Below are 13,773 nucleotides of genomic sequence, written 5' to 3'. Positions count from 1 at the left end.
AACCCAGGGCTGGGATTCGAACCTGGGTCCTCAGTGCCGTAGGCAGCAATGCTAACCACTGTGCCACCATGCTGCTGGAACCCATTTTTACCTACCGGCCGGCCTTCGGGGCCCACGCCGGCCGGCCTTCGGGGCCCACGCCGGCCGGCCTTCGGGGCCCACGCCGGCCGGCCTTCGGGGCCCACGCCGGCCGGCCTTCGGGGCCCACGCTGGCCGGCCTTCGGGGCCCACCATTTTCTACCTTGTTTGCTGCTGACAAAAAGGAGGAATCTCATTTGTGTCCAAAGCACGTGATATTGGTGTTTGGGGGCCCTGACCTGCTCTCTGCCTCCCTTCAGGCAGGACGATTAGATAGAATTTAAGAAAAAAATTTCTGCGTCTACGATTGTGCAAATTCGGGCGCGACAGCCGCAGCCGGCTGCGAGTGGCCGTCAAAAAGGCCGCGATCGTATAAAAAAAATACAGCTGCACTGCACATGCGTATCCGCTCATCAATGCGCATGCGCAAAACTCTGCGGATGTGTACCGATGAGCGGGCACACGTACAGTGTGCATTTTAAAAATATGGTTGTGACCTTTTTGAAGGCCGCTTGCAGCCGGCATTGTTGAAAGCTGGCCGCTGCGGCTATTGCGCCCAAATTTGCTCAATCGGGAGCGCTGCGATGGACGGCTCCTCAATTCCCCCCCCCCCGCCCGACACTTGCCCGCGGCCCAGACTTTGAAAATGCCTGGGGTAGACCATTTGGAAGGATATGAGGAGAAACCTCTTCATTTTGTGGTGAAGCTGTGGGTGTTTTACAAGACTCTGGCGGCCAAGTCACTGAATATATTTAACAAGGAAATAGATTTTTATACTCTAAAGCATCGAGGGGAGAGTGCAGGATTATGGCTTTGAGGATCTGTCACGATCATATTGAATGGCAGAGCAGGCTCGGAGGGCCTAATCCTATTCTCTATCTTTCCTATCCTCTGTACTGTGGTTGAAATGCTAAAATCATAATATGCTGCACCAATTATTCTCGGAGGGTCTATTATTACACCCAGGTTTTCTTTTTGACCTTCTCCTCTCCTGTCTCAGATACACTCTGTTCTCTTTCTCTCTCTCTCTCTCTCTTTCCCCCCCCCCCCCCCCCCATCTTTCCATAACTCAAATCATCACTACTCCTTCACTGTTCTATTCTCCTGCCATCATTGGTTTGAATCCTTCTTGAGTAAGCATGCAGCTATCCTCTGCTACCGTTCAACATTATCAGAAAGATTTATCAAGACTCCCATTGCTGCTTTCTTTGAAGCAGACCTCCACTTTTCTGTCTTCCTCCTGTCCTTTAGTGCAACATGTCACCCCCACCATTGGGTGGCCCCATCCTCTGCATCTTTCTTTCCATCTTTGCCTTTTTTGAATTCTACTTCAGACCAAGCTTCCCGTTATCCCTATTAATATTTCTATGTATGACGATCTTTCTTTCTTGATTTGTTAAGGAAGGCTACTATTCAAGAATCAATAATGCAGGTGGTAAGATTGAATTGCATTCATCAAATCGAACAGTTCAAGGTAGAATTCTACCCATTTGAGTCTGTACCAACCTTTCTGATGAAGCTTGGCTCTTTTTCCCATTGCCCTGCAATTATTTACTCATTCAAGTATTCATCTAATTCTCTTTGAAAGCTACCACTGAATGTTTCCATCCCCGATCAGGCGGCTCATTCCAAATCCGAACACATGTCACCCTCCAGTTATTTTGCCAGTCACCTTGAATTTGTGCCCTCTGGCTGTCACCTCAGGACAAACCCTAACATTGACCTTCTCAGGGTGAACTTGATTTTCTTCAGACCGAGAAATCTAGCCATGTCAGTTAGCCAGGTCTCTCACTTTGGGGGCTTTGAGTCCCTCCAAGCTAGTAATATCCGTCTCCAGGCTACCAGGGAAGCAAAGGCCAGAACGTCTGTCTCTTTCTCCTCCTGGATTCCCGGGTCTTCCAACACTCCGAAAATCGCCACCTCTGGACTCGGTGCAACCCTTGTTTTTAACACTGTGGACATGACATCCGCAAATCCCTGCCAGAATCTCCTAAGCTTCGTGCATGCCAAGAACATATGGATGTTGTTCACTGGTCCTTCCGCACACCTTGTGCACCTATCTTCTACCCTAAAGAACACCTATCTTCTACCCCCAAAGAACACCTATCTTCTACCCCCAAAGAAAACCTTTCATGATTTTAAACAGCCCACTAAATTTCTATCCTATCTTCAGCCTACCCATGTAACTGTAATCCCTCATCACTTCTGTTCTCTTTCCCAAGTCTTCATGTCCAGAGTGGTGTCCAGAATTGGACGCCTTACTTCACCTGGGCTTAAACTCCTGGTTTACTGGGGAATTTTCTCCTTTTTCTGTTTGGTAGGAGAGATTAAAATGTTTGCAGAATCTTTGTTTTAGTGAATTGTATAATGGAACTGATTGATATCTTATGAAGTTCTTTGGACGTAAAACCCCATCTTGCATGCTTTCTGTAAGACTCAATTATTTTTTTTCTCTTCATTCATAGATGAGGATGTCCCTGCAGACATGATTGCAGAAGAATCAGGACCTGGTGCACAAAACAGCCCCTATCAGCTGCGGAGAAAGTCATTACTGTCGAAACGGGCAGCTTACCCTACAAAGAATAGTATGGAGGTGAGTAACGTCACAGCTTTAAGAAAATGTTTTAACGTCCATTCCATCATGAAAAGTATATATGCCTTTTTTTCTGTAGAAGCATGGCCAATGCAATGACTGTATTAACAGTTCCCATTTTGTTACTGACCAGGTAATGGAGTTGTTCTTGTAGGGTGAGATGGACATTGTTTGTCTTGTGTACCATCTATTTGGGTAAATTTTGTATGAGGGAATTAATGCCTTCGCAATGGAGGTTTGCTGACTTGAGCATTGGATGTTGATACGTGCAGTCATTAGATTTAAAGCAGTATGTTTTGTTGATAGGAAAATAATCATGCCATTACTATTTAATTTCAGCAGCATATACTATTCCTTTACATAGTTTTTGAAAAGAATAGATCTAATGAATCAAATTTACCAAATTAACAGACTCCAAATAAGTGGATTAGATTTTGATCACTTAAAATAAATTTAACGTTCCCAATTTTTTTGTTCCAATGAAGGTGCAATTTAGCGTGACCCCTGCACATCTTTGGGTTGTGGGAGTGAGACCCCCACAAACACGGTGAGAATTTGCAAACTCCACAGTAACCGAGGGCTGGGATCGAACCTGGGTTCTCAGCGCCATGAGGCAGTACTGCTAGCCACTGTGCCGCCCAATTAGATTTTGATCTAATAGAACTTTAGCTGCTTTGGAAATAATTCTGATGCAAGATACCATCTGGGGAAAAAAATCAGTGCGTTTGTAAAGTATATATTTTGGAATTACAGCAGCAATCTATTTGGAAAGTTGCAATTTCGGCTTGTGTCGATTCAAATCTCCCATCTGCAGCTCTGTAAGAACTTTCTGTACCCCAGAGGGTTGTGGGCGCTCCCATCATTGATTATATTTAAGGCTGGAATAAATGGATTGTTGTTGTGGTCTCTGAAATCAAGGGATATGAGAAGTGGGTGGGAAGGCAAAGTTGAAACTGAAGATTAGCTCATTTGTATTGAATGGTGGGGCAGGCTTGGTGGGCCGTATAGTCTACTCCTGCTGCTATTTCTCCTATTTTCTGACTTGATAAATTCCGTTTTGTGGACTGAGGATTTTGCATAAAATACTTTGATGCCTGAAGCACCGTATTCCTCCTATGAATTTCAAAGGCTGGAATTAAAGTTGCAAATGTGTGCATCAAGTGGATGGAAACTATTCTGTTAGTGATTATATTGTGCATACACTGTAGGCTACACCTTGAAAATATTCAGCTTTTTGTGAAGACAATGTTGGATGCTGTGGTAGTTTAAAACTCTGCATATGAGGGATGTGGGTGGCGTTGTGTTTCATGAGATCTTTAATATTTCTAAGGGACATCTAAAATTCACTTCAAACGTGACTAATTTGTCTGTTTCAACCCTTGTCTGTAATTCCCTGCCCCTAAAATACATGTCTTCTCATGAACTTATTAATTTTGTTTCGTTAATTATTTTTTAAAAATTGTTTTAAATTTGATTTTTAATATTTTAAATGTATAAAAATAAACCCCAACCTCCATCCTACGACACCCAAGTACATCAAAACAACAGACGCGCGCAGACAGACGCGCGCACGCGCACTGACACACACAGACACAGACACACACACAGACACACACACAGAGGCTGACCTCCATTCCAACAGGACCCGCCTGCAAGCAATCAGCGAGGCAAAGGCCAGAACATAGTCCCGCTCCCGTCTGCAGCCCTGGCAAGTCCGACACCCCAAATAAGGCCCACAGGGGACTGGGTTCCAAATGCACATGCAGGATCGCTGACATGACCTGTTAACCGCCCTTCTAGAAATCCGGCTCCCTACTCTAAACCCTCAGTTAGTATTCGCCGCCCAATATTACAATAGGTTTGGGAGGGCCTGACCCCCCCCCCCCCCCCCCCCCCCCCCCGGGACTACCGCCCTTTCTGAAGCACCATCCTCCAAATCTTTGCTTCCATGCCTGCCTAGGCAAACTACAAAATCAATTGTTCCAACCACATAGAATGCTATCGGCAAAAAGACAGGTAGGCACTGAAATAAAAATTGTGGTAAGACATCTGCACCTAGCCTGCCAATGATCGTGGCAGGCTGTCCCACCTCCACAAATCTGCCTTGACTCTATCCACCAGGCATGTGAAATTCAATTTATGAAGCTGGGCCCAGTCCCGAGCCGCTTGCATCCCCAAGTACCCGCATTGAGTAGTCGCCACCCGAAACGGCAACATCCCCAAGACAGCTCCCGCCCCGGAGAAGACACCAAAACCCAATCCACCTTTTCCAGATTCAGCTTAAAACGTGAAAAAAGTTACGAATCTCCTGAGCAGCCCAATTATATCCTCCACCATGGAACCTGGTTGGAGATGTGCAACAACAAATCATCGGCATACAAAGACACCCCATGCTCCACACCCCCCTCACTATCCCCCTCCACTTAACTGGGCACCTCAGCGAATGGCCAAGGGCTCTATTGCCAGTGCAAACAGGAAGGAGGATTTGGGGCACCTCTGCCTTGATCCCCTGCGTAACTGAAAATACCCCGAATTCACCTCATTCGTGCGCACTCTCTCCTTCGGTTCCCTATATAAGAATTTAACCCATGCCACAAACTTAGGCCCAAATCAAACCTCTCCAACAACACAAACAAGTAGCTGCACGCTACTTGGTCAAATGCCTTCTTCGTGTCCAGCGCCACCATCACCTCCGGCTCCCTCCCTTCTGACGACGAGGGCATAACGGTTAACAAATGCTGCACATTCAGAGGCAACTGCCTACCCTTTACGAACCCTGTCTGATCTTCCCCAATCACCTAAGGGAGGCACTCTTCCAACTTAAGCGCCAACACCGTGGCAAGAATCTTGGCATCCACATTTAGCAGAGATATTGGCCTATATGATCCACACTCCACCAGGTCCTTATCTTTTTTTTTTAGCAACAGCGAAATGGATGCTAGTCCCATTGACACCAGGCGTGCCCCCTTAGCCACCACATCCTCAAACATCTCCACCAACAGAGGCGGCAGCCTGTCCAAAAACATTTTATAATAACTCCACTGGGAACCCAGTCAGCCCCGGTGCTGTACCCGTTTGCATCTTTCTTATCGCCACTTGAACCTCCTCAGTCCCCACCGGCTGCTCCAGCCTGCTCCTCCAACCCACTCCTCTCCTACTCTAGGACATGCCAAACCCCTTATATCCAACTCGTCCCCCGGAAGCTCCGACCTGTACAACATAGAACATAGAACACTACAGCGCAGTACGGGCCCTTCGGCCCTCGATTTTGCGCCGGCCTGTGAGACCTGTACAACATTTTATAAAACGCCTCAAATGCCTTGTTCACCTCCGCATAGCCACCACCAGCTCCCCTGCCCCATCCCGGGCCCGCACAATCTCTTGCCCGGCCGCCTGTCGGTGAAGCTAGCCTGCCAACAAGCGAATGGTCTTCTCCCCATACTCCTAATACTACCCCCTTGCCGTCTCAACTGCTTTACCACTTTCCCAGTAGACAAAATGTCAAACCCTGCCAGTAATTCCTTTCTACTCAACAGAAGTTCCGAGTAGGATCCTCTGCATTCTTCCCATCCACTTCAAGATTTCCCCTACCTGATGCTGCTTTCTTGCTTCCCTATCCACCTGAGCCTTAAACAAGATGATCTCGCCCCTTACCATTGCCTTCAGCCTCTCCCAAACCACCAGTGAGACCTCACCCATTCCTATTGAAACCCACATAGTCATCAATCACCGTCTCCATCTTTGCACACCCATTCGGATCCACCAGCAGCCCCATATCCAACCTCCACGCCGGCCTCTGCAGGCCCCTTCTCCAGAACCCACTTATACCAAGTATGGAGCATGATCCGAAATAAGAATCACCGAATATTCAGCTTTCCTCACAACAATGACTTACCCCATAATAAAGAAGTCAACCTTGAGTACACAGTATGCACCAGCTAAAAGAAGGAAGACTCCCTACTGCCTGGATGCAAAAACTGCCGTGGATCCACTCCCCGTCTCCAACGCAGACGAGTGCAGCTTAAATCTATCTGCCTTTCGATTAAACGCTGCACTTAACTGATGCGTATCCAAATTCGGTATGGCATCCACCATCTTTTTCATTAATCCGACATGATCCCAATTCGGGGCATACACGTTGACCAACACCACCGACCTCTACTCTCTAAAGCACCTGTTACTATAATGCACCTGCCCCCCTGGTCTGCCACCACCATCTCGTTCTGAAACCTCACTCTTTTTTGTATCGCTACCCCCCTCCCGGGGCTCTGCTATCGAAGCCCGAATGAAACACCTGACACACAGCCCTTCCGAAGCCTCACCTGGTCCTTCACCCTCATTGGTCTCCTGCCACAGCACTACGTCGGCTCTCAAATTCTTCAAATGTAAGAAGATTCTCACTCGCTTCACCGGTCCACTCAACCACCGCATGTTACCATTCAGACCGGGGATCGCTCCTCAGTCATGTTAGTCATGTTCCCCGGCCCCACCCAGTAAGCAAGACTCAACCCTGCCCTTAGTCACTGTCAACCAGCTACCCTTCCGCTTCCTCCCAGAAGCCCCTGAGTCACTTCCTCTCAAAACCACTTCTCTCTGCATACTCCCCACCCACTGTTCACACCTCCCAGGCCCATCAAAACCTATCCACACAGGCTCCCACAGCCACAGGCCCTCCTCCCATTCACTAGCTAACTCGCGTTTGCGAGCGAGGTGGCTCCGGCCAGAGCCACCTCCCCCCACATGCTCAATACAAAAAAAACAGGAAAGCCCCCCCACACCCAGTCATAGAATCATAGAATTTACAGTGCAGGAGGAGGCTGTTCGGTCCATCAAGTCTACACTGTCCCTTGGAAAGAGCACCCTACCTAAGCCCATACCTCCACCATATACCCACACCTCCACTCAATCCCCATAACTCCACCTAACCTTTTTTGAACACCAAGGGCAATTTAGCATAGCCACTCCACCTAACCTGCATGTCTTTGGACTGTGGGAGGAAACCGGAGCACCTGGAGGAAACCCCTGCAGACACGGGGAGAACGTGCGGATTCCGCGAGAACATGCAGACTCCGCACAGACAGTGACCCAAGCCGGGAATGAAACCTGGGACCCTGGAGCTGTGAAGCAACTGTGTTGACCACTGTGCTACCGTGCTGACCTTCCAAACAACCCAACATCATCGACCCCCAAAGGGAAAAAACCCCAACATATTACCCCAACGTCCCAGAGCCATCCCCTCCCACCACAACATAAGAAAAAAATGAAGTCCAAACTCAGTTCAGTCCCAGTCCTTCATGAATTCCTCCGCCGTCTGCAAGTAATAGTTCCTGGAGTTATGCATAACTCTCAACTTAGCTGTGTAGACTGCCCCAAACCACACATTATTCTTGTATAACACTGTCTTTGCCCTGTTAAAGGCTGCCGACGGCTTGGCAGCTCCACTGAGAGTTCTTTTTTTTAATAAACAATTTTATTGAGGTAGTTTTTGGCTTTGTAAACAGTTACAGACATCAACAGAAAGAAAGCAAAAAAGGCAAAAATGTGTAAACATCCACGTACATTCAATATTTCAATCGTAACATACTGCACAAGCCTGCTCCTCCCACCGATACTACCCGCCATTTTATCCTTCCTACTCTACTCTACTCTACTCTTACCCCACCCCCTGCTGACGCTCACTCTCCCGCAAAGAAGTCAATAAATGGTTGCCACCTCCGGGGGAACCCCTGTACAGATCCCCTCAAGGCGAACTTAATTTTTTCCATACCCAGGAAACTCGACATGTCCGCAAGTCGCAACTCCGTCTTCGGGGGCTTTGAGTCCCTCCACGCCAATAGTATTCGTCGCCGAGCTATCAGGGAAGCAAAGGTCAAAACATCGGCCTCTCTCTCCCCCTGGACTCCCGGGTCTTCCAAAACCCCAAAAATTGCCACCCCTGGACCCATCGCCACCCTGGTTTTTAGCACCCGGGACATGACGCCCGCAAATCCCTCCCAGTACCCCCTAAGCTTACTCCCAGTACCCCCTTGGCGCATTTGTCCTCTATCCCAAAGAATTTGCTCATCCGAGCCGCCGTCATGTGGGCCCGGTGAACGACCTTAAATTGAATCAGCCCGAGCCTGGCACATGTCGCGGTCGAATTTACCCTACTCGGGGCCTCTGCCCACAGCCCGTCCTCCATTTCCCCGCCTAGCTCCTCCTCCCATTTAAGTTTCAGTTCCTCTGTCTTCAGACCCTTCCTCCCTCATGAGCACCTTATAAATATCAGAGACTCTACCCTCCCTTTCTTCCCCCCTAGAGACTATTCTGTCTTGGATCCCCATTGGCGGGAGGCGTGGGAAAGATGGGACCTGTCTACGAACAAAGTCCCGCAACTGTAGGTACCTAAAATAATTTCCCCTTACCAGCCCAAATTTCTCCTCCAAGCTCCTCAAACTCGCAAAGCTCCCTTCCAGGAACATATCGCCCACCCCCGCCCGCCACCATGCTCGAAACCCCCCATCCATACTCCCGGGGGCAAACCGATGGTTGTCGCAGATTGGCGCCCAAACCGACGCCCCCGTCTCCCCTATATGCCTCCTCCACTGGCCCCATATCCGCAGGTTCGCCACCACTACCGGGCTGGTGGAGTATCTGGCCGGCGGCAGCGGTAGAGGAGCCGTGACCAGGCTGGAGCCCCTGCACGAAGCCGCCTCCACCCGCTCCCAGATAGACCCCGACCCACCATCCACTTCCTTATCATAGCGATGTTGGTCGCCCAGTAATAATTAATCAGACTCGGCAAAGCCAGCCCTCCCTCGCTGCGGTTCCTCTCCAGCATCGCCTTCTTCACCCGTGGGGATTTTCCCGGCCAGACAAAGCTCATGATCATCCTGTTAACTCTTTTGAAGAAGGACTGTGGGACAAAGATCGGGAGGCACTGAAAAACAAACAGAAATCTAGGGAGGATTGTCATCTTTACAGTCTGCACCCTCCCTGCCAGCGACAGCGGGAGTGCATCCCATCTCCGAAACTCTCCCTTCATTTGCTCCACCACCCTGGCCAAATTTAACTTGTGCAGCCTGCCCCAGTCTCGTGCCACCTGGATTCCCAAATACCGGAGATTTTCCTCAACCAGCCTAAACGGTAGTACTCTCAATCTGTTCTCCTGGCTCCTTGCCTGTACCACAAACATTTCACTCTTGGCCGTATTTAATTTGTATCCTGGAAACTGGCCGAACTTCCTCAACATTCCCAGTATACTTCCCATCCCGGCCACTGGGTCGGACACGTACAGGAGCAGGTCGTCTGCGTAAAGAGAGAGCCCATGTTCTACCCCGCCCCTCACCATCCCCTTCCATCCTTCTGCGGCTCTCAGTGCAATCACCACCGGCTCTATGGCCAGCACAAATAGCAGCGGGGAGAGTGGGCAGCCCTGTCTGGTCCCTCGGTACAGCCTAAAGTACTCCGACACTTCTCTGTTAGTTCTGACGCTGGCCTTCGGGGCCTGATATAATAATTTGATCCAGTCCCTCCCCGAACCCAAACCGTCCGAGCACCTCCCATAGATAGTCCCACTCCACTCCAAAGGCCTTCTCGGCGTCCATCGCCACCACTACCTCCACCTCCCTGCCCGCCGGGGGCATCATTATCACATTAAGTAACCTTCTCAGGTTGGCCACCAGCTGCCTACCTTTCACGAACCAAGTTTGGTCCTCCCCAGTCACCTCCGGTACGCAGTCCTCCATTCTAACCGCCAGGAGCTTGGCGTCAACATTAATCAGGGAGATTGGCCTGTAGGACCCGCACGCCTCCGGGTCTTTACCCTGCTTCAATATCAGTGCTATAGTGGCTTGTGACATTGTCGGTGGCAGGGTCCCTCTGTCCCTTGCCTCATTGAAAACCCTTGCCAAGACCCGGCCCACCAGCTCAGAAAACTTCCTATAGTACTCTACTGGGTATCCATCCGGCCCCGGGGCTTTCCCCGACTGCATGGCCTTTAGGCCCCCCAATACCTCCTCCACTCTAAACGGGGCCCCCAGCTCATCCACTCATCCCCCACCTACTGTTGGGAATGTTAACCCGTCCAGAAACCTTTTCATCTCCTCCGGTTCTTCCGGCGGCTCCGAAGTATACAGCTTGCGATAGAAGTCCCGGAATACCTTATTCAATCCTGCCGGGTCCTCCGCTTTGCGCCCCTCCTCATCCATCACTCTACCTATTTCCCTGGCCGCCTCCCTCCTCCTGAGTTGCTGCGCTAACAGTCTGCTAGCCTTTTCCCCATGCTCGTACACCACGCCCCTCACCTTCCTAAGCTGTTCCACGGCCCTACTCGTGGATAGTGCCCCCAGTTCCGCCTGTAGTCTCTGCCTCTCCCTGAGTAAAACCTCCCCCGGGGACTCCGCATGCTCTACATCTATCTGACCCATTTCCCTGACCAATCTATCCATCTCTGCCCTGTCTGCCATGGCTCTGTGGGCCCCAATTGAAATCAGCTCCCCCCCGCACTACTGCCTTTTTCGCCTCCCACAGGGTCGCCGCTGAGACCTCCCCCGTGTCATTCACCTGCAGGTAATTTCGCATACACCTCCGAAGCCTCTCACAGATCCCCTCCTCCGACAGCAGTCCCACATCTAGCCTCCATTGCAGGCGTTGGTAGCTCGCCCCTCCGATCTGCATGTCTACCCAGTGCGGGGCATGGTCTGAGATAGTAATTGCCGAATATTCCGTGTTCTTTACCTCCCCTATACAATCCCTGCTTAGTACGAAGAAATGTATCCTAGAATATACTTTATGGACGTGAGTAAAACGAGTAGCCCCTTCCTGTCGGCTGTCTGGCTCTCCAGGAGTCCACTGCTCCCATTTGCTCCATAAACCCTTTCAGCTCCCTTGCCATTGCTGGGAGTCTACCCCTTCTGGGACACGGCCGATCCAAAGCCGGGTCAAGGACCATGTTAAAGTCGTTCTCTCTCTCTCCCCCCCCCCCCCCCCCCCCCTCTTGTTGATCATGATTGCCACCCCCCTGGACTTCGAGTCCAAGTCCGAGTGGAAGACCTGGCTAATCCAGCCCTTCCTTAGCCTGGTCTGGTCAGACACTTTCAGATGTGTCTCCTGCAACATAATTATGTCCGCCCTCAGAGCCCGCAAGTGCGCGAACACTCGCACCCTCTTAACCGGCCCATTCAGTCCCCTGACGTTCCAGGTGATCAGCCTGGTCGGGGGCACAACCCACCCCCCCACCACGCTGGTCAGCCATAGCCTTTCTTGGGCCGGCCCCTGGCCCATGCGTCGCGCCATTCCTGGCCCGCCTGTTGGCTGCTTCCACCCATGACCTCCTTTCCAGTGCCTATTTCAAGTCCCTCCCTCAGCAAAACAGCCCCCCCCCCCCCAACAACATCCCCCGATACCCCCACCCCTGCCATCCACTGGCTACTAGCCCGGTAACTCAACACTCCGGCGCCTTCCTGTCTCATTCCCATTGTTTCCCGGTCCTCCTCCCCACTCCCTGGCGCCCTATCCCCCTCTCCAACCCACTGGAGCAAACTCACTGGCACAGGAAGGCATGGACATCAATAAAACAAAAAACCCCCCCCCCCCCCAAAACCCACGTCCTTGGCCCCCCTTGCTGACCGGCCCCCCTTCGTTACCGTGCCGGCTCCAGTGTCCTCCGTGAGCGGCACAAAAAGTACAAATCCGCCCAAAAAGGAAAAAACAGAAAAAAGAGGAAAAAACAAAAACATAAGAGAAAAAACAAACAATAAAAAAAAACCCCCAAACCAATGTCCATGAACAAAGGAAAGAGTCCCAAATGTTCCGCTTGGCATCTTTGACCCAGCAAACCGTTGAACAGCAGTCCAGGCCCATTCGGCGTACCTTCCTACGGTAGTCCTCGGGTCTAATTCGTGTCCGTGGGGCCTCTTTTCGGGACCAGCCCCTGATCCCTCGCAAAGTCCATCGCTTCTTCAGGCTCGGAGAAGTAGTGGTGTTGACCCTGGTGCGTGACCCATAGACGAGCCGGGATCAGCAGACCAAACTTCACGTGCTTCTTGAACAGCACCCCCTTGACATTTTTAAAGGCTGCTCGCCGCCGAGCCACCTCCTGGCTTAGGTCCTGGTAAATGCAGCGGACACTGTTGTTCCACGCGCTGCTCCTGGCGCTCTTTGCCCACCGCAGCACCCGCTCCTTGTCCACGAACCTGTGGAACCTTATCACCATTGGGCTGGGGGGGGGGGGGGGGGGGGGGGGGGGGTCCCGCCCCTGCCTCGCCTGCACTCTGTATGCCCCCTCCAGCTCCGGCGGTCGCGGAAAGGCTTTGGCCCCCATCAGCTGCATCAATAGGTCTGCTACAAACGCTGCGGCCTCTGCTCCCTCAGCCCCCTCCGGGAGGCCGACCATCCTCAGGTTGTTCCTGCGGGCTCTATTCTCCAGCCCTTCCACTCTGTCCAGCAGTCTTCTCTGCCGCTCCTTCAGCCCGTCAACTTCTAGCGCCAAGCTGTCCCGCTTCAGCGCTTCAAAACTGGACTTGTTATCCAGCTCCTGCTGGATTGCTGAGTCCGGGGTCCGTGTGTCCGCCATCTTAGGTTCTAGGTAAGTTTCTTCAGGTCCTTGCCTCTGTCCCTTTTTCTCTCTTTTCTTCTGCCTCCTGGACTCCCGCTGTTCCATGTGCCGCAGCCCGCTCCTCAGCACTTTCGCTGCCGCCTTCCTTCAGGTCCGTGGTCCCGCTATCGTGGGGAATCAGCCCCTAAACGCCCGCCGGAGTGAGAGCCCGCCGAATGTGCGACTCACTCGGACATCGCCGCCACCTGAAGTCCCACTGAGAGTTCTTGGCATGTACGAATTCCACTGGCTTTCCATCTCCCCTCTCGATTGTTTCACCCATTTCAGCACCTTCATGTAGTAGCTAAGAAAAGACTATCACAGCTCTTGATGGTTCATTTGCCTTTTGCTTCGGCTGGAGTGACTTGTGACCCCAATCCATCTCAAAGAGGGATGCGTCACCCTCCTCCATCCCCAACAACTTGGTGAACATCCTGAAAAATACTGTCGGCTTCTGGCCCACCAGCCATTCGGGCAGTCCCACGACCTGGAGATTCTGCCGCCATGACCTGTTCTCCAAGTCCTC

At 51.3% G+C, this 13,773-nt stretch overlaps 1 protein-coding gene across 2 annotated transcripts in view; it reads left to right on the top strand.

Annotated features, from left to right (window-relative positions):
* Positions 1–13,773, top strand: part of LOC119974653 (F-box only protein 11) — a 194,856-nt gene that overhangs the window by 56,275 nt on the left and 124,808 nt on the right. For both annotated transcript variants that reach the window (XM_038813727.1, XM_038813736.1), the window contains one exon: positions 2,544–2,671. In XM_038813727.1, the coding sequence (XP_038669655.1) occupies positions 2,544–2,671 (128 nt within the window). Of the gene's footprint in view, positions 1–2,543; positions 2,672–13,773 lie in introns of those variants that run through there.

The sequence above is a fragment of the Scyliorhinus canicula genome, chromosome 1 (genome assembly GCF_902713615.1).
Source record: "Scyliorhinus canicula chromosome 1, sScyCan1.1, whole genome shotgun sequence".
Lineage (NCBI taxonomy): Eukaryota > Metazoa > Chordata > Chondrichthyes > Carcharhiniformes > Scyliorhinidae > Scyliorhinus > Scyliorhinus canicula.
The sequence above is the reverse complement of the archived record's forward strand: the minus strand, read 5'-3'. Positions and strand labels throughout refer to the sequence as shown.